The 25,151-nt window shown below is 36.2% G+C and overlaps 1 protein-coding gene across 1 annotated transcript; it reads left to right on the top strand.

Annotated features, from left to right (window-relative positions):
- Positions 1-2,907: 2,907 nt before the first annotated feature.
- LOC763510 (ATP-binding cassette sub-family F member 3) lies at positions 2,908-22,900 on the top strand. Its single transcript, XM_030987132.1, has 19 exons — positions 2,908-3,021; positions 4,481-4,622; positions 5,672-5,748; positions 7,288-7,340; positions 8,311-8,408; positions 9,389-9,508; positions 10,533-10,637; positions 12,187-12,345; positions 12,753-12,842; positions 13,511-13,570; positions 14,725-14,860; positions 15,158-15,358; positions 16,233-16,309; positions 16,727-16,771; positions 18,152-18,284; positions 18,984-19,164; positions 19,804-19,936; positions 21,468-21,555; positions 22,197-22,900. Exons 1-19 carry the CDS (start codon positions 2,949-2,951, stop codon positions 22,350-22,352), a joined length of 2,127 nt encoding a protein of 708 aa, XP_030842992.1. The 5' UTR covers positions 2,908-2,948; the 3' UTR covers positions 22,353-22,900.
- Positions 22,901-25,151: the final 2,251 nt, after the last annotated feature.

Raw genomic sequence — 25,151 nt, 5'->3', positions numbered from 1 at the left:
AACACTGTACACAGAAAGATGGATATGGGACTACACAAACACGTGGCGTAAAAATCCTACCCCGAGTTTTACGATGTTACATGACATATTTAGAATATGAAGGCATTTGAAGAGCCATGCTTTTCAGGGAACATGCCTTATCTGATGTTCTTCCACACTTGCCATAATAAAAATGATAACGCTCACAAATTATTTTTCACCTCTTCCCAGAACTCAACCTTCTCTTTAAAGGTTCATCGAAATTTGTTTGATATGTTTTATAATATTCATTATAGATCTATATCTGCCCTTCATTACTTGAAAAACTAAAACAAATTTTATTAAGCTTCAAATTAAACTTCTCATGCTTTTAATAACTAACATTCTGTAACAATGACATGCCCTCAAAAACTTCTTTCCAAAATAGAGATTGCCAGTATTTCATATTGACTCTGTACAGAGACTTTCACGTAAATATGAGCGATGAATCCTTGGGAAGACGGACAACCGATAAAATTATACAGTGAACTGGGGGTATTTTATTACGCAGAATCTGTTTTCGCAACGCCAGCGCGCAAATCAGGAATACGAAACCTGCAGAGCACCGATGAAAAAAAAACCGTCTGCGAAAACAGTCATATAATATTTTGCTTGATCCAAGAAATCATTTGTTGTTTCACTTTATTGTAATTTTAACATGAAAATCTGTTCCAAGATATCTAAATTAACCATTAAACTTAAAAGGATCGCGTGGACGATTCATTTGGCTGATCTTGGCCTTGCGACTAGCGCTGCTGTGGCTGGCCGCGGCCGTTGACTGCTGACTTCACTTTACTTCAGACTCAGCTCAGCTCAGCATGCTCAGCTCAGTGCAGTCTTCACTGACTTGACTTGTGTTTTGAGTTACATAGTTTTCAAAATTAATCAATTAGATCTAGAGCATTTACATAGCATTACCTGCAAACATTGAAATGAGAAAACGCAGAGCAGCCTCGTCAGTCCCAACTTTCCGAGCTATAATCTGCATGTATCCGCCTTCGCAAGTTTCAGCTCCGGTGGCCGCCATTGTGAACAACAACTTCAACAAGATGACCGTATTAATATTATAGAACACTGTTGAACTAGTCTTTCGTCAGCCTATGCATACATTTTTTTTTTCATGAATGAATAAATAAATTTCTCTTTTGCCTAATTCGGATATAAAGGGGAAGTCTATGACTATATACCAATATTGCACCTAACACTCCTTATCTTTTGTCTTTGAACTTTCTGCATTTGCAGTACTAATTACTATATTGACCTATATAGATGCTGAGGGAGGTAAGACAACATATATTTTTTTTTTGTGTCCCGAAACTTGAAAATTTGACCGATCAACATTACGTTTCGTTGGGGAGGGGGGGGGGGGGGGGGGGGGGGGGTAAGGTCACCTTTTTTACGTCACCCAATAAGGGCGGAGGTTTTCCTACAAAACATATACATTAAAAATGAAGGGGGGGGGGGTTTCGGACAACTCGCCACACTTTTTTCCCCTTATGATTTCTAGATCTAAAATCCCTCATTTTCAGGATCTTAGATGAAATTGTCATTTTATGTATTTATTATTCTTTTATAAACACAGTCATGACAGGAAACATGGAAATTGTGAGTATTTTGAGAGCTGTTCTAAAGAATATAGATGCTATCCTTCCATGAATTCCTACCATTAAAAATTATCAGAAGGGAAAAGGACATCTGAGGATAAAGGGGGCACTTTAGGGAACCGGGTCAATGTCGCTATTCATAAGGACCGCTATTCATAAGGTTCACTATTCATAAGGTCCGCTATTCATAAGGACCGCTATTCATAAGGTCCGCTTTTCATAATTGGAGAAAAGGGTCATTATTCATAAGGGTCATTATTCATAAGGATAGCTATTCATAATCAAAGAAGAGGGTAGGTATTCATAATCAAAGAAGAGGGTAGGTATTCATAATACGAAATAAGGGTCGTTATTCATAAAAAAGAAATGAGGGTCGCTAATCATAATAGGACTAGAGGGACGTATTCATAATACGAAATGAGGGTCGTTATTCATAAAAAAGAAATGAGGGTCGCTATTCATAATAGGACTAGAGGGTTGCTATTCATAATACGAAATGAGGGTCGCTATTCATAATATTAAGAAATGAGGGTCGCTAGTCATAATACGAAACGAGAGTCGCTATTCATAATACGAAATGAGGGTCGCTATTTATAATGCAAAATGACGGTCACTATTCATAAGGGTCATTATTCATAATAAGAAATGAGGGTCGCTAGTCATAATACGAAACGAGAGTTGCAAAAACTTAATTGGAGCCTTGCATATTGGGCTTATATTCCGGAAAGTTACGAAAAATACACCTTCAATTTTGATGGAAAATAGTGTATTTTTATTCAAATCCATTGAAATTGGTATCAAAATATAGATATTTAATAAAATATGACATCAAATTCAGGGTTTTTACAAAATAATATTTATCGTCAAAAGGCCGGCCACTTTTTTTGGATGCCCCCTCTGATTTAGGGGTGACCGCTACAAATTATATTTTATAAACTTTGAAATATTGTGTATAATTATGACAAAATCTTCACATAAACTAAACAATTTTTCCTTATTTCGTGAAGTAATGGCAACCAAAACCTAGTCTGCAAGCACAAACCCTAGTCAGTCGTAAAAGTGAGTCTGCACTATAAGACTACCATAGGCCATGTACTGTAGCTGCTCCTGACACAGGACACAACCAGTAGGTAGCTGGGCTAGACTTCTCTCAAGGCAAAATGATTTTTTTGATAAAGTGTCAAATTAGGGTCTGTGCCTGCAGACTAACCAAAACCCTCATTTCTGACTTTGGCCCTCCGCTAATGATGATTTCGAGAAATGGGCCCCTGAGCTGCATGTACAGTACTTGAATAAGACTACCTGCATCGACCGGCAAACTCCAACATGGCAGCCTACAGAAAGATCGTCGAGTCAGAGTTTCCTGCCATTGATCTGGAACTTCTGGATTATGTATCTGGTAAATATATGCCCGTTTCGCTTTAGTTTAACATTCTGTTGGCATTATCGTGAAATAGGAAATCACCATTCGCTCCGCTCATTCTGATAAGTGATATAAGTGCTTTATTTCGTCACATGTAGTGGGCCATTCTCCACCAATTCATTCATTCATTGCATTTGCCATAGCCCATTGCATGGCAATGGCATTACTGCTGTAACATTGTGGTGTGACGTGTGCATGTGTGTGTGTTGAATGTGAATACAGATTGTAATGCGTGTTCACTGATAACACATAGATCTAGTAACACTGTTTTGTTTTAGCTACGAGGAAGCAATAAAACGCATGATAAACAATATGGGCGCTGGTCCATGAATAAGGATCGTCTGCATAAACGAGAATCGTCTACGTAATCGCAGACAGCCGACCAGACACCTCCGCAGAAATGAGGATCGTCTGCATTTGTGCAGACGTTTCTTATTCAGGGCTGTCGACCCTCCCGCATTTGGAGGGAGTCTCACGCCACCACGCTCATTCTCCCGACGTCCCAATAGCTCTTAGCGGGAGACTCCCGCCAGCATGCCTTTCCTTCGGCTCTCCTGCTTCGATGTAAAATCTCCTGGTTTATGAAAAAACCTCCCGCCAACAAAAAACAACCCCCTTGAAAAAATCCTGCGTACGCCACTGCCGTTGAGCAAAACAAAAATTTGCATACGACCTCCCTCGAAGCACTTCCCCAAAGTTGACAGCCCTGCTTATTACCGATCCGCGCGTTGGCGATGCGAAAAACAAATTCTGTGATGATTTTCTTGATGCATTTCGAATTGACTTTGTACATAGACTTTCTCGTGAGGAGCGATAAATCCTAGGCCTAGGGAAGACAGACAACCCTTAAAAGTAGATCGTGAACTACCGTCTGATATGGGTCATTTCTATAATAAAACTGACATTTGTTGACATTCCCCATACACAGACGGTATTCCACCGGGGGGATAGATTGATAGGTTGATAGGGGGATAGATAAAACACGATTAAAGACGAAAATATGATTGTAAGAGTTCTTTTCTTCACAAATAGTTACGTTTAAAGCAGTGTTTTTCATCAGGAGTGGTGGGCAGAAATCCCCCGTGCTGGGCGGGCTCACCCAGCGCCGCCCATCAGCCTACACCTGTATTACTGACTAATGGATTAATCGTCCCAAAAAATCACTGTGTAGACGACTACCAAAAATGGGCTTTCAAAACAGGCCTACTTTAAATCTTCATATACATATACCCCAAGGTCTAAAAGTAGCGCAAAATAAGCACAACACAGTCAGAGTTCCATTGTTAACGCCTGCAAGGCAAGGTACGCTTATTTTGCGCTAATTTTTAAACCACGTGTTAAGTTGAACCTCCTTTGTGAATTCAGGCCATTGTATACATGCAAGCCGATACTTATAAGCAGCATCTAACCTGTAACATGTTCCATTGCTTTCCAGGAGTGCTGGATGGAGGAGAAGACTTTGATGACGTGGATGATGTCTACGAGGCCATAGGGGGCGTGCTTCATGAAGTGGATTTTGACAGGGATGAAGATGGCATTAGGCACATTTGCAAGAAACTCTACAAAACTCTCAAGTTGTGAGTTATGAATTCTTTTTGTGGGAAGATATTTTTTAAGGCTATATGTGTTGGATTTTCTCTTTCAAATGGAAAGCATTGATATTTTCTTTAACTGCAATACTGTGTTGCAATTCCAGAAGAACTGAATTACGGTAGTGATGATGAAAAATCTTGGTTCTTTCAATTCCTTCTAAAGAAAAACTTGAGTTCTGGTAAATATAGAAAATGAATTTTCATATAATCCAACGAGCTACACTGAATGTTCTAGATTACAAATAAATGTCATTTGCCAAACAATTTTGGTTGAAAATGTATACTGGCTGAGTAATGAGCATAGGGAGAAAAAGAAATCCTGGTAAGTAGGCCTGACACCATGCGCTTAACACAGGTCACTACTGTATGTGCAAATGGGAGTTGTGGTTTTTCTTGAAGATGATGCCCAGTAAGTTTTTTGTGCGTTTATTTCACTGGTTCCAACAACAAATCTACTGCAGGATAAACAATCCAGAATAAATCAAAGCAGTTTTTTAATCAAAATACGATTCCCATACCAGAGCTCAACATTAGCTTTAACTGTAGTTAAAAACCAGGTGGTATTTGGTTATATGAAAATGTAAATATTGCTGGTTTCCCAGATCTCACAACAACCTTAAAGAAAAGTTTGTGTTCTAGGGAGAAGAGAAAAATAATTTGTGAATGTTATCATTGTTATTATGCAAGAGTGGAAGAACATCAGAGAAAAAATGTTCCCTGAAAAGCATGGCTGTTAAAATGCCTTTATTTTCTAAATATGACAAGTAACAGCTTAATAATGAGGCCTGATTTTTATGCATCATGCTTGTGTAGTACCATATATATCTTTCTGTGTACAGTGCTTGTAACTTTACCAAGACTGGGCCAAATTTCTTCTCATTTTGATGACTCCAGAACCTCGCAGTACACACCAATACTTACATGCTACATGATCACTTTTTCTGATCCATTCCACACCTTTTCTTTCACAATGCAATCGCATAACCAGAACTCAACCTTATCTTTAAAATCATTTCATTATATCTGTTTTCTAGGAGTGGAGGAAAGAGCCAAAAGAATGATATCTTATTGGATGCCCCAGTTCAGCTGAGCGAACAAGGAAAACAAGATGGTTGGTGAATTTGAAATATTTTAAAATTATAGGTCTGTAAAGTGCCTCATCTTAATCTTAAGGAGACTTGAAGAAATCAAGTCTACTTGAGAGACATCGTTGATTCATTAAGAGCTATGTAAACCCAGAGTATTGTAATTATCTTTATATTAAAATAACTCAATAAATTGAATTAGTTTTAAGCTAGTTTTAGAAGATTTTTTTTTGTAGACTGCACATGTGGTCGCAAATAAAGGTTCAAAGGTGTTAATGTTGAATATATAACGACTTACTCTATGTGAAGAAATAATTTGAACAAATAGGGAACCAATTCAAAAATGAAGTGAAGTGAGAATCTCTAGACATAATAAATTAAATCATAAATGGCATGAATTAAAAGCATGATTGGTATCATTATTATTACTGATATGGATAGAGATGACAAAAGATTTAAAATTGAAATAATGAAATTTCCTTCAAACGTTATCAGTTTTCTTAGTTGATATAATACCCTAAACAACAATTGAAGTATTTGTTCCTTATCTTAATATAAAAATAATATTGGAGATGATTTTAATGAAGAAATAATGCAAAAAATCTATGTTATTATAGCTAATATACGCTTACAAATTATATTTAATACAGCCTTTATGATGAGTATGAGAAATGTATGACTCTGATTAAAATGCGTATCAATGACTATTATTGATTTATAGTATAATATATTACAAAGTTCTGCAAACTCATATCCCTAGTGCATTTCAATCTATTTTTTTTTAAATAGTTATTCCTAAATCATTAAATAGACCAAAATCGCCATTATTTAAATGCCTGAAATGTAACTTAAAGGTACTATGTCCCATTTGCAGGCCAAAAAATGAAAAGGTTAAATTCCAACGGCATTTGAAAGATAATACTAATTTAGAACTTCCCTAAAAAAGGGGGGGCTTCAAAATGTCTTTAAGTGGGAAAATAACAACTATTAGTTGTCGAATCGAATTAGGAGCTATAGAGCCAGTAAGTAATAGTCTGATTTTAAGACCATTGTACCGAATGGTTGTGTGTTTTATGCTGCGCAAAGATTCAATTACTTTAATTTTGGCCATTACAAGAAGTGAGTTATTGATGTAGACAAATGCTCATGTACCCTTTACAGCTCATGTTATACTGTAATTACCAAAGATGGAAAAGCCAGTCAGTCACTCAATAGTGTCTGACAGTGAAGTCTAGCAAGTAAACGGTTTCCTTGCATAATTTGAATATTACATGTAGGACAGTGCTAACGTTTAAATTACACAGATAGGACATACATGACATATTCATAATTCCTGCAAAGTTCTACAGAATTTGAGATTGGCTGCAAAAGGGACATAGTATCTTTAAGACCCACTTTAGAATAATTTTCACATTCTTTAATAGTTCATGCATTCTCTTTCCAAAAATGCCAACAGAATTTTCAAAATGGCTGTTTTTTTATCAATTGACTACAGACTAAGGCAAGCAATCATTACCTGCAATCTCTTGGATTATCTTCAAATCTAACCTTTCATTTGTTCACAGACTCCACTAATGATGACAGGTCAATATGGATGGCTACTAATAAAAATGTTTCAGTAAGTAGAATAGTTGTTCCTATGAAATTGACATTTAGTGAACTTTAATCACATTACACACCCCTGGTGGTTATTTTAAGTTTTTAAGTAAATAATTTCTTGGAAATGTTCCATGGACATTGTACATGTTGTGTGATAAAAGTCAACCAAAACAATCTGTTACATGTTTCATTAGATGACCAAAGCCCCAAAAGAAGAGATAAAGTTAACAACTAAATTGTTTATACAATGGACATTGTACATGTTGTGTGATAAAAGTCAACCAAAACGATCTGTGACATGTTTCATTAGATGACCAAAGCCCCAAAAGAAAAGATAAAGTTAACAACTAAATTATTCATACCCCTTGTAAATTTGGTGTTTTTTTGTGTTGTTTGTAATTCGAGAATGAAAGGTGGACTGGTTGAAGTAGGGCTGTAGTTGAATATTTGCTGTAAGCTTTCATACACTGTACATACCTGCCAACCCTTCCGAATTATCCAAAATATTCTGTTTATCTGGATTTTTAGGACGCCAAAATCCTGTTTTTTCCCAAAAATTTTTTTTTGTGTGTGTGTGTGTGTGTGTGTTTTTTTTTTGGTTTTGCTTGAGCCAAATTAAGCTTGTTTTATCATATGCCGCGATGTGAGAGTTCACATATTGCGTATGTTGAAGGGCTGCATGATTGAGCAGCGAATTTGTTTTTGTTTTTTTTGCACAGATTTACTGCGTATTGCCAGTTACACTGCCGCTGCAGGTGCGAACGCCTGTTAAGGGTACAGATTTCTTATTTTCAAAGACATACCATGCTAAAACTTCTTAATTCTCATTTTCAAATGTTGGCAGGTATGACTGTATGTCACATAATCAAGAAACATAATTTGGGACATATCAATTTTTCACATACTTATGAAATTGCAAAACTTAGTGAGGGTATGACTAATTTAGTTTTTAACTCTAATTGATCTTTGTCTTAAAAAACGTTTTACAGCAAGTGAACAAGAAGAAATTAGAGAAAGCCGAAGCTAAGCTGAAAGCCAAGCAAGAGAGGAAATTGTTACAGCCTGAGCAAGCAGCTAAACGAAATGGGTAAGCATGGAAACTGTTATTCATAAGAAAACATACTAACTTTGTCCAGGTTTTTAACCCTCACTAAATGGGTAGAGTTAGATCACTCATTTATGGAGCACCAGGTGTCAATCTCTCCATCCTGACACAAAATCTTTTCGTTTTGAAATCCAGTTCTCATATTTATCATGGCTAGATTTAATTCATTTCTTCAGTTTGTTACAGAATTACAGTAATTTTACAGAATAAAGAGCGTGTCTCATGGTCTTGTTTACTAAGATTCAAGTTAAACCACAATAACATTACTCTGCCATTTAAGAATACAAGCCTCAGTGCTCAATCTGACATCTAGTATCAAAAAAAGACATCTTAGGAAATATTTTTTAAAAATCATTTAAGGTACTATTTAACATATAAAATTATTTGAACTGTTGATCAATTTGGCTTGGAATGTCAGAAGAAAAAAAACATCCATGACATTTCCTATTTATTTCTAACAGAGAAAAAAGATCAATGTAAAGGTCTTAATTTGCATCAGGATTAAATAAAAATTCTTTAATACTGTGGTACATAAAAACTAACAATCGTAGTTAGATTGATTTCAAAGGAGTTCCATATGATTGTTATCACTTGCATATTCGAGCCTCATGCATTTGTTAGTTAATTTTCAATATGTACATGTATATTAAATTGGAAAGGTCTTCTGTAAACATGTCTCCTTGCTAATATTCTTTGTAAAAAAATGTTTTTGATATCATTAGAAGCAACTTTATGTATGTTATCATTATCAATGTTGAATTATTTATATATGATGATGATCATTGTCTTACATTTGATTTGATTTTATTATGTAATCAGTGTGGTGAGTGCCTCAGCCAGTCAAGCCGTTTATAGCAGGAAAGATTTCAAAGCAGAAGTTGTTGTTATCAATGTTTATTTATGATGATCATCATTGCAGTCATAATTACTGTACATTTGCTTTGATTTGATTATGTAATCAGTGTGGTGAGTGCCTCAGCCAGTCAAGCCGTTAGCAGGAAAGATGTCAAAGCAGAAGCAGCTGGATCAGCTAAGGGTTCAGACGTTAGGATAGAGAACTTTGATGTAGCTTTTGGTGAAAAGTAAGTTCTCACTATATAATATAATAAGTCAGAAGTTAAGAAGGATGATTTTGTACGCAATCAGAACATTTTGCTACTCGCTCTCTTTTAATACATGTTTGTGTGTTAAGATACATTGCAGATATGTTTTGGGGAGAAAACAAATAGTTTCCCCTTGCCATCATGGCAAATGAGTCTTTTGATAATAAGCAAATAATTACCGTTGGTGAAGGTGATGGGAAAAACTATCACTTCTGAGGCGATCTGGATGTAGCTATCTTTCCAAAGCGAAGCTGAGGAAAGATAGCGTATACATTCAGATCACCGAGGAAGTGATCGTTTGCCATCGCCTGAAACCAAAAGGTGAATATTTGCTTTATATTCCACATCGGAAACATTTCACTTCTTCCGTCATTTTAGAGCAACAAGTCATCAATTAACGTACACCGTAGGCGTTATGGTGTTGTGACCATAGTTCGTGCGTGACCAAAGTTCGCATACTAACACTCAAAGATTTACTTTTGACCAATCGTGGGGCAAGATTCTTAGTATGTGGGATATAAAACTGCTTATATGTGCATCAGCACATAAAAATTAAAAAAATGAACAACTGAGAGAAAATTCAAAATTGTCAGCAATGCATTTCATGATACACACAGGTTTGTTTTTTAAGGAGTGGAAACAAAAGCTCCTCATGAAACCACGTCATCACTTTGGAAGTGATTATTCTAAAATGTTAGGAGCGAGCGGGATCTTTTCATTTTAAAATAAAAGTATGTGAGTATGAGGGGTGATTTTGTGCATGTGCCCATTGTTCTCAAGCCTCAAATGTCAAGAATAAAATCCTAATCTATCTGATAATTTCCTTTTCATTCACTTTATCTAAAATGATGTTCCATTCTAAAATCATTAATCTTCTTGCAAGTTGATGATTCATTCATTTACTATGCTCATCCAATGATATCATGAAGAAAGTTGGAATGGAAGCGAACATTATGAAATGTGAAGATATTTTATTATATATATGAAATTTGATTTTGAACAGAGTACTTCTCAAAGAAGCTAGTTTCACTTTAGCTTTTGGGAGACGATATGGACTAGTAGGACGAAATGGAGCTGGTAAAAGTACCCTTCTGAAAATGATTGCCAGGTGAGAAGACTTAACAATATATATTGCTATAATAGAAATGTATTTTTATAGAGCACACATTGCTGGAAGAGAGAGCTTGTTTGTTTCTTTTTGTTCAACAGTATCTCAAAACCTCTCAGTTATTTATTTAAATATTTTTAAAGATAGTTTTGATGTTGAAAGCTTGGATTTAAAACTATTGTACATAGAGAATTTACAGACCTCATTCTTTGATTAAAGTAGAATGGGAATCCTATGATTTTTGTCTTACTATATTGTTCTGACCTACAGAGATACTGCCAAATTTAGCCTTGCAGAAAAGTACAAACATGGATATGCTTACATGGGGCAATGAATCAGTGTTTGTAAGAAATTAGAATGATTCAGATGAATACTTACAAAAAAGAAGGTTTCCAGAAATATATCTTTCAATAAAGAAACATGACAAGGTTCTTGAAAAGATGTATGCATGCATGGTTACAGTTTTTGTTTATGCAGAGTTCTAGAACTGATATTGCATTTTGAGAGAAATTATGTGAATGGTTTATCATACAGTAGGAGGGGTGTTTGGGCCAGAAAGATATACAAACTAGTGCTGTAGTCAAACGTTTAACCGTCCGGTATCCGACCGCCCATGGCGGATTCCGTTTTCAATTGGACGGTTTCGTTTTCCCGTTTTTTTTTTTTTTTTAATATTTTTTTTTTTTTTTTTAATATTTTTTTTTTTTTTTTTTTTTTTTTTTTAAAGTTTCGATTTATGCCCCTCCACCTGGCACTATGCCTGGCAATGTCTCCCAGCTCAGTAATCGGTGTGATGACTTACCACTTGGAAACTAGAACAACACTCCAATTTGTCTGTCATCTTGGTTTGAAAGTAATCTTTGTAATAGATCTCAATATATATTCATCCAAGTTTAACACATGGTGTACCACAAGGTTCTATCCTAGGTCCTCTACTGTTTTTAATTTACTTTAATGATCTTACACATTATTCTAAAACGACATTGTTACTATTATTTGTGACTAGTTCACAAGCCCAAATCGGCGCCTTCAGTTAAATCACCTTCCTGCTTTTTCACACGGCCAAAAAAAAAAAAAAAAAAAAAAAAAAAAAAAAACGATTTTTTTTTTTTTTTTTTTTTTTTTTTTTTTTTTTTTTTTTTTTTTTTTTTTTTTTTTTTAAATAAATCGTTTAACCGAAAACCGTCCGGTTTTGACAGGCGGTTAAACGGAATTGGAGATATCCGTGATGTTACAGCACTAATACAAACTAACGATAGCTTGCCAGAATTCACATTCATTGTACTGTCCATAAGAGCAGGTGATATTTACATGGTGATTAGATTACTAGCTTGATTTTCTATCATTATTTGCTCACTACTCAGCGATTATACATTTTCTCTCAAAATTATTTGTCAGATATTTGTGTTGTTGACTGTTGAGTAGTTATTGTAAGTTTCATTTTATCCTGAAGTCAAGAACTCAAGATTACCTATCAAGGCTAAACACGGTGATATTTTGAATGGGCCTTCCCGATCTCGATCCTGTTTTTATCCTCCAATTTTGACAGCCGAGAGCTTCAGTTTCAATCCCACATCTCCATCCTCCACGTGGAGCAAGAGGTCATAGGAGATGACACATTGGCTTTAGATAGTGTCTTAGAGTGCGATGAACTCAGGACAAGGTTACTGAAAGAGGAAAAGGAACTACATGTGAAAATCCAAGACAGGTAAAATTAAATTATAATGATCATAGTGATGGAGATGATGATGATAATGATGGATGAAAATATGGAGGAGGAGGAGGAGGAGGAGGAGGAGGAGGAGGAGGGAGGGAGGGAGGGAGGGAGGGAGGGAGGGAGGGAGGGAGGGAGGGAGGGAGGGGGGAGGAGGGAGGGAGGGGGAGGGAGGGAGGGAGGGAGGGAGGGAGGGAGAGAGAGAGGAGGGGGAGGAGGAGGGGGAAAGGGGAGAAGGAGGGAGAGGAGGAGGAAGAAGATGAGGAGGGGGAGGGGAGGATAGTCTTGGAGACATTGCTGTAAAGCTTGCGATTTCCTTCTAACATATAAGCAAGACGTTTGAAAGAATTACAAATATTAGAAATTTTGAAATGACTGCTTTCTATTAACTCCTTTTTAAGCTCTGGACCGGGAGACCCCACTCTTGGTGCCAAACTCTCTGATGTATATGCCAAACTAGCGGAAATAGAAGCTGATAAAGCCCCTTCAAAGTGAGTATTATTTAGCTTTCTCTGTATAATGCTAAATTTTGTTTGTTGACAAACTTTTCATGATGTCACTATGATATATTAAGATATGTACAAATATACTGTAAATTTATGTACTTGTGTATAAATGGACATATCTCATGCTTTATGGTCATAGTTTCAATGATTTCAGTGCAATTCTAGTCAACCTCATACTTCTATATGATTACCAAGTTTATCATAATTATTAGTGTCAAAGAGTTTGATGTATCACATCATCTTGCAGTTGACAATGTACTATGCAATAAAATACTTTAATACCCTAATACCCTTTTGAACGTCCCAGGTTTTTTCAGAGTCAACATTTTGTGTGTCAAGATGCCAAAGAGCATGTTCATTTATTTGATGTTATGTCATTTCAAATTTGACCTTAAAATGTATCATTTTTTTTTGTAAGCTGAACAGCAGAACAGTGCTGTATATAATAATATAATAATGATAACAGTATGTCTTGTTTACCCAGGGTAGCCTCAATCATATTATAACCCCAGCTTTAGCCAAGCTACCATAAGGCACTCAAGCATTCAAGGAATTTCTTCCTTCCAGATATAAATGTGTACAAAGCAAATACAGTTGTAAAGCTGATTGTATATCAATCTGTTTTATGCTTAAATTTTGTTTGATTTTGACAGGGCAGCCATGATCCTGAATGGTTTAGGCTTCTCACCCAGCATGCAGATTCAAACAACCAAGTAAGACATTTCTTTTATTTACTTATAAATGTATTTCTATGACTCTGCCACCGAAGCTGGTGCAGGAATGTTAAAGACCACAGGATCAATGAACATACAAATAGGCGGAGGCATTTAGATGGAGACTGATTCATCTTGTTTTATTATAATTCATGATCAATAGAATCAAACAACGAAGTAGATCATTTCTTTTTACTCAGTCAGTCATGATTTAACTTAAATGGCCTCAAACTGTGGGGTTTCTTGTCAGCTTATATTTCTGCATATTGTATCATTATTTGCAAATGCTTAAATCTGCCTTTTTAACCTCATCATTTGAAAGATGATAGTTGGGATTGAATGGATAGATCAGAAATCCAACATCAAGTTTGACAAACATCTTCAAGAGGGTGAATTGTAACTTTATTAACAAATTAAATTATTTTTCATATAGGAATGTCCATACTAGTTGATAAGCACAACAGCCAGATTCCGATATAAATTTAGATAGAAGATTGGGTTCTGGTTAAGGTGAAAAATACTTTGCTTTTTTGTTGTTGTAAGCATTCAGACTGTTACCTGTGTCAAGTTTCAAGCAAAGACATCTTAGGAAATTTAAAAATCATCATTTCAGTTGAGTTTTGGTTAATGAGCAAAATACTTTGCGAGCAATTTGTTTTCATTCTTAACCAGAAGAATAGTATAGTAGCAACGTCCCAAGAAAAAGATTGCTCTTAAAGTGCTATATGACTGGAAATAGCCTACAAACTAGGACCAAATTTATGCTTGTTTAGTCCCACGTAATACATCTGTGTCCACAACTTTTGAATTACTTGTGATTTTCAGGAAGATGAAGTCCAATCGTTAAAACTTTGATGATTCTAAGACTTTATTGTTTCTATCTGCTAGATAATCAAACATTCAGAATAAGTCAGGGGACAATTAAGGGCTACACCATGTGTGTAGTCCTTATAAGGACTGGCTGGGGTTTTCTTTCTGTTGTATAATTCTGTTGTGGTTATAGTTTTGACAAACCAATACATCTCTCCAAGAAAGAATACCCAGGCCTTTGAAGGACTACACAGACGATTCCTGACTGATCTACCTCACTTCTTATACATGTGACATGTAACTATTCAGATTTAATCATCATTGTTCTTTTCTTCTTTATGCAGAGAATTTTCTGGTGGTTGGAGAATGAGGATAGCATTGGCCAGAGCACTCTTCTCAAAGCCAGATCTGTTATTACTTGATGAACCTACTAACATGTTGGATATCAAAGCCATTCTTTGGCTTGAAGATTACCTTCAAGTAAGTAGTAATTCAATGGAATTCAATATTGTGGTATGCTGTATGAAAAAAGAATAAGGAACCAATATTTACCCCAGTAATGTTTTATGAAGTTGGTATAAAAACTACAGATGCCAAGTTAATGCTCTTTATTCAAAAATTGATTTTCTCAAGGATCATGATAATATTCACAGGGGGGGGGGGGGGTTAAGTGGTCATTATAGACAGGTGGTTGTTACAGACAGGTGGTTGCTAAGACAGGTTTAACTGTAAATAACAATCTATGAAGTAATTTTGATCTTCTTTGGCCCTATGTAGGATTGGCCTACAACACTGCTCATAGTCTCTCACGACAAGAAGTTCTTGAACGAAGTTGCCACAGACATGATTCATCAGCACTCAAGGAGGTTAGATGCCTACAGAGGAAACTATGAACAATTCTTCAAGACTAAGACAGAGAAACACAAGAACCAACAGAGGGAGTATGAAGCTCAGGTCCAGTTCAGAGAGCATGTACAGGTGAGAGCTTTACATCAAATGTATCATGTGGGACCCCTTTCACAAAGCCTTTTTCAATGACAAATGACAAAAGAATCACTGACCAATCTGCTAGTAACCAATCAGAAGCAAGGATTTCAGTAGCTTATAACAAAAACTGTCATTTGTCACTGATGACAAGTTTTGTGAAATGGGGGCTTGGTTTGGAATCACATCAAACTTGTAATTCTCGCTACTGCAACAACACTTTTTGGCCATAGAGGTCAGCGCCATCAATTGGTATATTTGTCAAAGGCACTTCCGTTTTCCATACAAATACAATTGGTCGTGAACTGGAAAGTCTGATAGAAATGATAGTTTATTATATTACCAATGAACTATAAGTAACAGATAATGATGGTGCCTACATACGTGTAGATCTCATCAAATCATTGAGGGAGTTCATGAACCTGAACAATAGTTTAATAAGATATAGAATTAGTTACACTGCTGTACATTCTCTATTTAAGCCGGAAGAAACCTTGTCTTATCGTATCTGTGCATGTGCTGACCTTTGCAGTGTGGGAGGAAGGTCGTCATCCACTGTCAAATATTGTACTTGCGGTAGGGCAAATTGAGTTGCTATATCCAACATACATGTCCATGTATGCACTGAGAAGATTTGAACACTTTTATCTCCTTATTTTCACTCATCCTGATCATTAATTTTGTCATGAAAAGAATGAAAATGTTACCGTATTGAACACTGTTCAATACTTCTAAATATTGAGAGCTTTGACCCACAGCTCTTGATATTTGTTTAATGAGTTTCTTGGACGGCCATTACCCGATACAGGATAAACAGTACATTTTGTGTGTGCTTGTTCATTAATTATCTATTTTCTTTTTCTTTCAGACTTTTATAAATCGATTCAGGTACAATGCCAACAGAGCTGCCCTTGTACAGAGCAAAATCAAACAACTAGAAAAACTGTAAGTACATAAATCTCTCATCTGTTTGGATGCATGATTTAATTAGAGAAATTTTGAAATTAGTATTCATCATTATATTTTTGACAGGAACACCACATCTTTGGAGTTTATTGCATTAATGATGACATTGTATTATTTGTTTAAGACATGTCACTTATCAAAGCTTTTGTGTACATATAGCTTTGGACAGTGGCGTTAAATTGTGGATGTGTTGTGAGCTCATAGTATATAACAAGGCCTTGTAGACCTGTACTCATTTATCATATCCTGGAAGAGTAAGGTATCAAAATTATCAATAGCTATGTTTTCGTAAAAATATGAATATATATTTACTTTTTTTTATTATACACCATCTTTAATTGTTAATGAATCAATCGGACATTAACATATTTGATTATTCTCCTTTTGACCCTTCAGGCCTAAACTCATTCCAGTTGAAAAAGAGAGTGAAGTTATACTAAGGTAAGTGGAAAAATTTCTAAGTATTGTAGCTTTGAGGTAGGATCACCAAATTCAAATCGCAGTTACATGTCAAGGTTGAATGTCAAAAGGTCGATGAACTTTCCATTAGAATCACTGTACATAAATTTGTATGGCTTTGATGATGTACCTTATGCTACGGTCACAAAGGTTCGTACGAACGATAATTTCGTATGAATCTCCCTGTTTTTCCATTGTCTTCCCGAATTGCCATTGTCTGAAAATCGTTCGTATGGCGTTCATAGCTGTTCGTAATGGCATTTGTGACCAAGGCTTTAGATATGAGGAATGAACAATCACAAGAGGATTAAGGGTCACGGCAGGTCAACAGTCATGTCAACAGTCATGTCAGATGAGATATATTGCACTTGAGAGATATTGCGTCAGACGTGGAGGCATCATTTTTTTTTCCCAACTAGTATTGGTTTCCTCACTTAGATAAGGGTAAAGTTTGGGATAGTATTAACAGCATTCTTGAGACAATGTTCTCTAAATTTCTGGGATAAAGTCAATGCAACATTGCTTAGTGTAAACTGGCAGATCATAAAATTCTCATCTTGAGCTGCTTAAAGGCTGAAATGCAATAATTTTCATATGCGTGTTGCGTTTTACACGTATCACAAGATACAGGCGAGGTAATGCTTAGCGTTCTATAATCAGTATGCAATGGGTGTGGGGATAATAAGATTTACAGAGTATATCTGTGGGTGAAATTTAAGTTGATTGTGTGTTGGTCGGAAATACAGTGGATAATTTAATATCCATAGAATGTTGACAGGAGCTTTGTGTGAAGAAAATGAAATCAGCAAATTAATGGTAAACATGGAGAATAGTGCCATGCATGAAGAGTATGGCTTACTAGCATTCCTTTTACAAAACAAAAGTAACTTCTTGTAATGGTAGAATAACAATAGAAACTGGCTTTCTTCTGTTCACAAATTATTTTTGGAGGTGAGTCTGTGGTCTCCTTCCCTTCGAACACTCACTATAGAGGTGTTGTGGTCTAGTGGATAAGCCGTCGGACTGTGGATAACAGGGTCAGTGGTTCAAGTCCTGCCGCAGCACTAATGTCCTTTGGCAAGACATTAATCTACATTTGCCACTCTCCACCCAGGTGTTAAATGGGTACCGGTAGGAAGGAATTCCTTGAATGCTGTGAGCACCGAAATCGATAGGCTAGCAGAGCCAGGGTAATATTGGAGGGCCTTGAGCACTTTGCAGGGTGGATATGTGCACTATATAAATATCCAATATTATTATTATATTATTACAAGTATTTATTACATGTAATTATGTGACATTTTTTTTAATGTTATCAGAGCTCAAGCTAACATCAGTATTTCATTTGTTGCTTGTTGCTAGGTTTCCATCCGAGATCTCGAAGCTTTCCCCGCCCATCCTACAGTTAGATGAAGTCAACTTCAGCTATGGTCCTGACGCACATATCTTTGATGCTGTAGACTTGTCGGCTTGCATGGAGTCTAGGATATGTATCGTAAGTCCATGGGAGTGTTTCACAAAGACTAAGATCGACTTTTAGTTGGACTTAAATATGGCAGGCCATTTATGGTTGCTCTCACCATTGGTCTCTCAATTATGATCTTTAGATAATATATTTTCCTTCCACAATGAAATTTTTAAAAAGGTGAATTCTGAAGATTTGTGACCACAATTTATAAGTCCCTTGAGAAACCAATGGTTAGAGGAACTAGTGGCATGAACGGCCTGCCATAGTTAAGTCCAACTTAAATTCGATCTTAGTCTTTGTGAAACACCCCCATGTCTTTATCCCTTTGCTTGGGATAAATTACCAATATGTCATTGCCAAGCCCCTGAAGGTCGACCATTCTTAGGATGACGAGTCACAAACAGATATGACTTGTATGCAACATAGAAGTCTGTGTATTAGGAGCAGTTATTATGCACCAAAGGAAATGTTGTGGTGTTTATGATATGGCTTATTAATGTGTCCTATCTAATTGAAGGTGTTGGATTATTCCCAACATAATGCCCCATAATTTGAATGATAATGCACAAGATTGCTTTAGATATTAATCAGCATTCCCAAAGGTTATTCGCTTTGAGTGACAAGTGACAGAACCAAATCCAAATAGACCATTTTATAAAGTAATCAAATTTGATGCATAAATCTTTATTAAGTTTGTCCTTTCTTTCTGTCTGTACCCTTCTCCAGGTTGGTGAGAATGGTTCTGGAAAGACAACTCTTCTGAAGATCTTGTTAGGTGATTTGAACCCTGTATCAGGTCTCAGGCACTGCCATAGAAACCTGAGGTTAGGCTACTTCAGTCAGCATCATATAGACAATATGAACTTTGACAAGAATGCTATAGAAGTCATGGCATCCAAGTTCCCAGGTATTTATCAGCCTTCTTGCCTTCCTGTTTACATATTTTTTTACTAGTTTCTTCATTTATTTTCCCTCGCATTTTGCTTGTAAGGGTCTTAACCTGTTGTTTATGATGCCTGAGAGATGAATAATGGCAATACACTTTTTGACGTGGAATTCACCGACTTCAAATGGGGCTTATAAATATGCATACACAGGTCCATTCGCCATTTGTAAAATCACACGGTATCAGGGGGTAGTGGGATTTTAAATCAAACCGTTATCTTGTCAGTGAAAGTTCTTGTGCATCTTGTCTCTTCTAGCATGCTTCTCTTTTCTTGTTTGAATTTGTCCTGCTTTAATGTGAATTATAAATATTTAAAAAAAATATCCTCACACAACAATGCAATGATTAATCACTTTTTTGGCTCTCTCTCTCTCTCTCTCCCTTCCCCCTCCTTCCTTTTTGCACTCTTCTCCTGTATATCTATCCCCCTCCCTCTCTGTATATCTCTCTCTCCCTCTCTTCCTCCATCTTTGTATCTTTCTCTATCTTTTATACACTCTTTATCTCACTCCTTCCCCTTCTCCTTCTGTTCTCCCTTCCTCTCATCCTCTCTCTCTCATCCTCTCTCTCTCTCTCTCTCTGCCTTGCTCTTGTGTATAGGAAAGACAGCCGAGCAGTACAGGCAGCAGTTAGGATCCTTTGGGGTGACGGGTGACCTTGCTACTAGACCATTGACCAGTCTCTCTGGAGGTCAGAAGAGTAGAGTAGTCTTTGCTCTCATGTGTGCTGGAAAGTAAGTTGAGCGCTCTCTCTCTCTCTCTCTCTCTCTCTCTCTCTCTTTCTCTCTCTCTCTCTATTTGCCTTTTTAAGGCAAGGGGCAGTATTCTGAGATTCATTTTTATCTCACTCCAGTAAGATGAAATACCCTTAAAATCTTTCTTAAATCGGTATTCTGAGAATCAATTTAGCAAAATTTTAAAAAGGTCAAAGGTCGATGTGTCAGTATAGATTACATCAAACAGTTTTTAAAGCTTGTTATCACAATATCAATAAATATTCTAAGCTATTTGAGCTGTGAACTTAAAGATAAAGACCAGTTATGGTCATGTGATTGCATTGTGCAAGAAACGTTGTGGAATCGATCAGAAAAGGTTGATCATCTAGCATATAAGTATTGGCGTGTACTGCAAGGTTCTGGAATCATCAAAGTGATAAGAAATTTGGACCAGTCTCCGTAAAGTTACAAGCACTGTACACAGAAAGATGTATATTAGACTATACGCACGTGTTCCATCTTCTATATGGTTGAAAGGTCATATTTTGGTGGGTGTCTAGTATGCGCTCTGCAGGCCATATTTCATGACAAATTTCTTTTAAATTTTGTATAGAGAATTAGAAATGTATCTTGGTACAATCTACACTTTTGGGCAATGCTGCCTGCCCTCATTGTTCCATCTTTAATATGGTCAAAGGTCATATATGTCTTTTATGTGCTCTAACTGCCACATTTCTTGACAGATTTCTTTCAAATGTTGTATGGAGGTGTGTCTTAGTACAATCTACACATCTTTAGTCTTTTGTGATGCTGCCACCTGTGTTCCGTCTGTTATAGGGTCAAAGGTTGTATTTTGGTGGCTGTCTTTTGTGCGCTCTAACTGCCACATTTCTTCACAGATTTCTTTCAAATTTTCTGCAGAGATGCATTATACTCTAATCTACACACATATTGTTTTGGTGATGCTGCTCCTAGTCTTGACAATAGTCTGAGCCACTAGTGGCGATCTCTACACCATCCTTTTGTTTCAGGGAGGGGAGAGGGGATCTTTGTCCCTCCTTCGAACATAAAGATGACACAAAATCGCTGCCACTGCCAGGGGATACATTGCACAGCAATACAGATTGCGATATTTGTAGTTAATATGCAACGACGTAGGGAGACAGCAATCAGATTTTGGGATAGTCAGGTCAAAGGTCATAAAGATCAGTTGACTTGTAATTATAAGATTTTTTTTTTATCATCGTGATACTTCAAGAATAATTCAAGCCATGATCTTTACTGAATTTAGGGTGAGGCATATTGGAAATGCTGTAGCATTTGTCTTGTTTGATCTTGTAGGTATACTTTAATTAGAAAATTAGAAATCCAGACTTTTTAATGTCCAAGCTGTGTATATCAACAAACTACAGTATTGTCACTTTAACAGACATATACAAGGTATACAAGGGTTTACCACTTCAGAAAACTAATGACTGACCGAGGTAGTGAAATGATAAATCCATTGTTGTACTGCCTTTTAAATTAGTTCTTTTAATTTCAATTTCAGTCCTAACTTCTTCATTCTTGACGAACCTACCAATCATCTGGATATAGAGACAGTCGAGGCTCTAGGCAAAGCTTTAGCCAGCTACAAGGTATTGAAGACGTTCATCTGTTTTCTTCAAGTGTATTTTATGTGCTTATCCAAAACAAGGTCAAGAATTGTTCAATAACAACATGAATGGAGACAGAAGTATATTTTATCTCTGCTATGCAGACAAACGTCATGTATCTGATATTGAATTACATTAGAATGCAATTATGCTCATGCTAAAGCCAGGGTAATAATAAAGGAGCACCAGGAGTGCCAATGTGCCAGACCTGAGCACTGTACAAGACTCCACTATTATTTTTTGTTTGCTATCAAATTGTATGTGATGGGAAATTGAAATGTTCACTATACTTTCAAATTTGTTGTCAGTTCAAAGATGCATACATTCATTTTTTAAATCCTTTTACGATCCAAAATCCATTAAATACAAGTGTCCCACAAGAGAGTAAATTTGTATGTACTTTATTATAGTATTAAGCAATAATAATAATAATATTTAATTTTTATATAGCGCTTAATACAAATGTCTCTAAGCGCTTTACAAATATACTATTACCCCGGTCATTGGATTTAGTGCTTGCCCGCACACAATGTTCTCTAAACATTTACAAGTATGTTGTTTTCATTTGTGCATGTGGTGTATTATTGTAGAACTAAATAATCTTTTATTTGCCATGCTGACAGGGTGGAGTCATTCTGGTTTCTCACGACGAGAGTTTGATCCGAATGGTGTGCAAGGAATTATGGGTATGCGGAGGAGGGACGGTCAAGGCCATGGAAGGAGGGCTGGATGAATACAAGAGGATGGTAGAGAAGGAGTTTGAGCAGCAGAAGAAATAGGAAAACCTTCATAACAGACAGTCTCACCTTTTAAAGACCGTCAATAATACTACTGTGCCAGAAGGGATTAGACCACACAGCGAGGTCACTGACAGGTGGCTATCTCATCAATTCAGCTCTCAACTAACATAAGAAAAAGAGGATCATGGGGGGCCAACAGGCACCGATTGGGGAAGTTTTCTATATAGAGGGAGCAAGTAGCTACAAGTAGGACGGTGGGCCTTTAAAACAACTTGAATTGTGTGACAGCAGTCAAAGAGGGAAAAGGGTTGGTGAAAGTTTGATAGAAGTTGGGCAAATAATGACAAAGTTGTGAATGCTAGGAATATATATCATGTTATCTTTGTGGCTGCCAAATCCACAAATGGATCACCGACCGATAAGATGCAATGCCTCATAGGTAGAGCAGTGGTTTCATATCCGTATTTTAAATTTCATAATTTTCCTTCTTTTTTGTGATTGAGATACTGTACTCCCCTGCAAACAAGATATAGTATGCAGAATGATATTCTGCTTGACATTTTATGAAGTCAAATCATGAACACAAATAAATCTGAAGAATATGAAAGAATTGTGAAATGTCATGGTCAGAAGGCATGGAGAGTTGCTCATAAATAATGTCATCAAATTAGATATCGCCCACTAGTGACAAGTTATTTAAAAAAGCTTTAACTTCCTTATTCCTTGCCCAATTTTTGTTCAAATTTTCACTGATTTTATTTAAATCTCTTAAACTTTACAATAAAAGTAACCTATTATGAAGGTTATGGTTCCCTTTAAGTCTCCCTAAATACCTGTACACTGGGAGTGTTATATTCTGAAATAAGCAATTGCACAAGATTAGGAACTAGGTAGACATGGAGTTTTTAAAAATATTGATCCAATTTCTTTCTAGTATTTGCAAGTTTTCACAGCTCTAGAAAAGGGCTTACCCATTTTGGCAAACCCCTAGTCAAATTACTGTGAAACCAGAATCTGTTCACAATCTGAAAATGTTGCGCATTGCAAATGATAGACAATTTTTGCAAAATGAGACTTTCACAAGTTTCCAACATTTCACTGTTGCAAGAGCGTTCATTCTGATCTGGTTCATTTAGCATATGCCATGGACAGCAAATGTTTGTTACTATCTTTGAAGAGGGGAAATTGGACACTTATATGTATATCATGTCACCTCAAACTTATGCTATGCTGCTAGAGAAATTCTTATGCCATTTAAAAATATTTTGCATTTAAAAATCTTGTTCACAGTCTCGAGACCTCTACATTTTTCTACAAAATCTTGTATTGAATTTGAGCCCATTGCTCATTGTAATACCGGAAGAAAAGACTATTTATTTAAATTGTCTCCCTATACTCTGGGTTAGTACACTTTACTTGATTACGATTTACATCTTGACTGCTATTACAAGCAAGTGTAGCTCTACTTTCAAGCTCACACCCAGATAATTGTTTTACAAGTTACAAGATCTCACCCACAGCATAACATCCTTTTGCAAGATATTTCAAGTGTACCAATCGCCCAAACAATAGTTTGTATACAACTAGAATGCATTAAAACATCCTCAAGAAACTTTACCTGGCATTATGTGGGTTGAAAATTAAAGAGTATGAAGAGAATGAAGGATTACACACATGTAAAATGTGCGCACTGAACCCAACATGGACTTGTACCGGTAACTCTTGCGCACTCTATTCTTTGCATACCCATACTGGTACTTGTGCATGGATTATTTCTACTCTCAAGTCTCATTTAGTATATTTTAAGTTATTTATTTATTTCACGCGATAAAAAAGAATTCAAGTATACAGTGAAAACAAACAAAATGATACGATACAAAACAAAGCATTTGCAATGTATAAATGATATAGATAGAGACTAGGAGCCAAATACAAGATAGAGAACAGGTTGAGTGAGCACCAGGGAACATCAGACAATTTTAATTTAAACTTGTAATTATATCAAAACTTGCAACATCTCTTTATAAAAGTAATATGTGAAGCCCGTATTTTGAATATATTAAAGTGACATAGGACCTGTAACATACAGAACAAAGGTTCAGTGACACAAAGAAGTAACTCCATATTTTGCCAAAATTAGTATTTGATATCAAAATGATCCGAAAAATGTGGGCTTTCTAGGAAACACAAAGACTTAACTCCACCCAACACCCCATTTAAGTCAATGGCTAGTGAAATATAGACTTACCACTCCTTAAGGACCAAGTGCTCAGTGACACACAAACCACTTTTCATCAAAATGGAGTTACGTCTTTGTGTCACTGACCCCTCGAAAGTATGTTTTAGTGATTGGTATACTGTGATCCACATGTGCCACACCTAACCCACATGAGGTAAATGGACCTTGGTAGGATTTGTTCCTTGAATGCACTGTGCAATGATAACTTTTGTATACAAGGTAAAATTTGTTTTTTCTGAGGCTATTTTGAAGTGTATGTACATTGAAAGGTTACACTTTAATGTGGTATGTGCTGAACATAAACCAAATACTATTTTACCTAATGCTTTATGTGTCATTAATAGTCTACTCTTGAATATCATTTTTACCATCTACATGTATTGGCTATATTAGACATTATATTTTGATCAATGAAATCCTGTTCAGTGATTGGTCAACATAGCATCATGTGACAAAGCATAACATTGCTATGATGTAACTGTGGCGTCATCTATGGTATAGTGCACTATACCATGGATGACGTCATATGTATGCAATCGATCAAGATCAACGTGCTATCGGTTGAGGTCTGCGCTGCTCTCACTGCACTCAACACTACT

Source organism: Strongylocentrotus purpuratus, unplaced genomic scaffold, assembly GCF_000002235.5.
Source record: "Strongylocentrotus purpuratus isolate Spur 01 unplaced genomic scaffold, Spur_5.0 spur5_scaffold_16, whole genome shotgun sequence".
NCBI classification, from domain to species: Eukaryota; Metazoa; Echinodermata; class Echinoidea; order Camarodonta; family Strongylocentrotidae; genus Strongylocentrotus; species Strongylocentrotus purpuratus.
The sequence above is the reverse complement of the archived record's forward strand: the minus strand, read 5'-3'. Positions and strand labels throughout refer to the sequence as shown.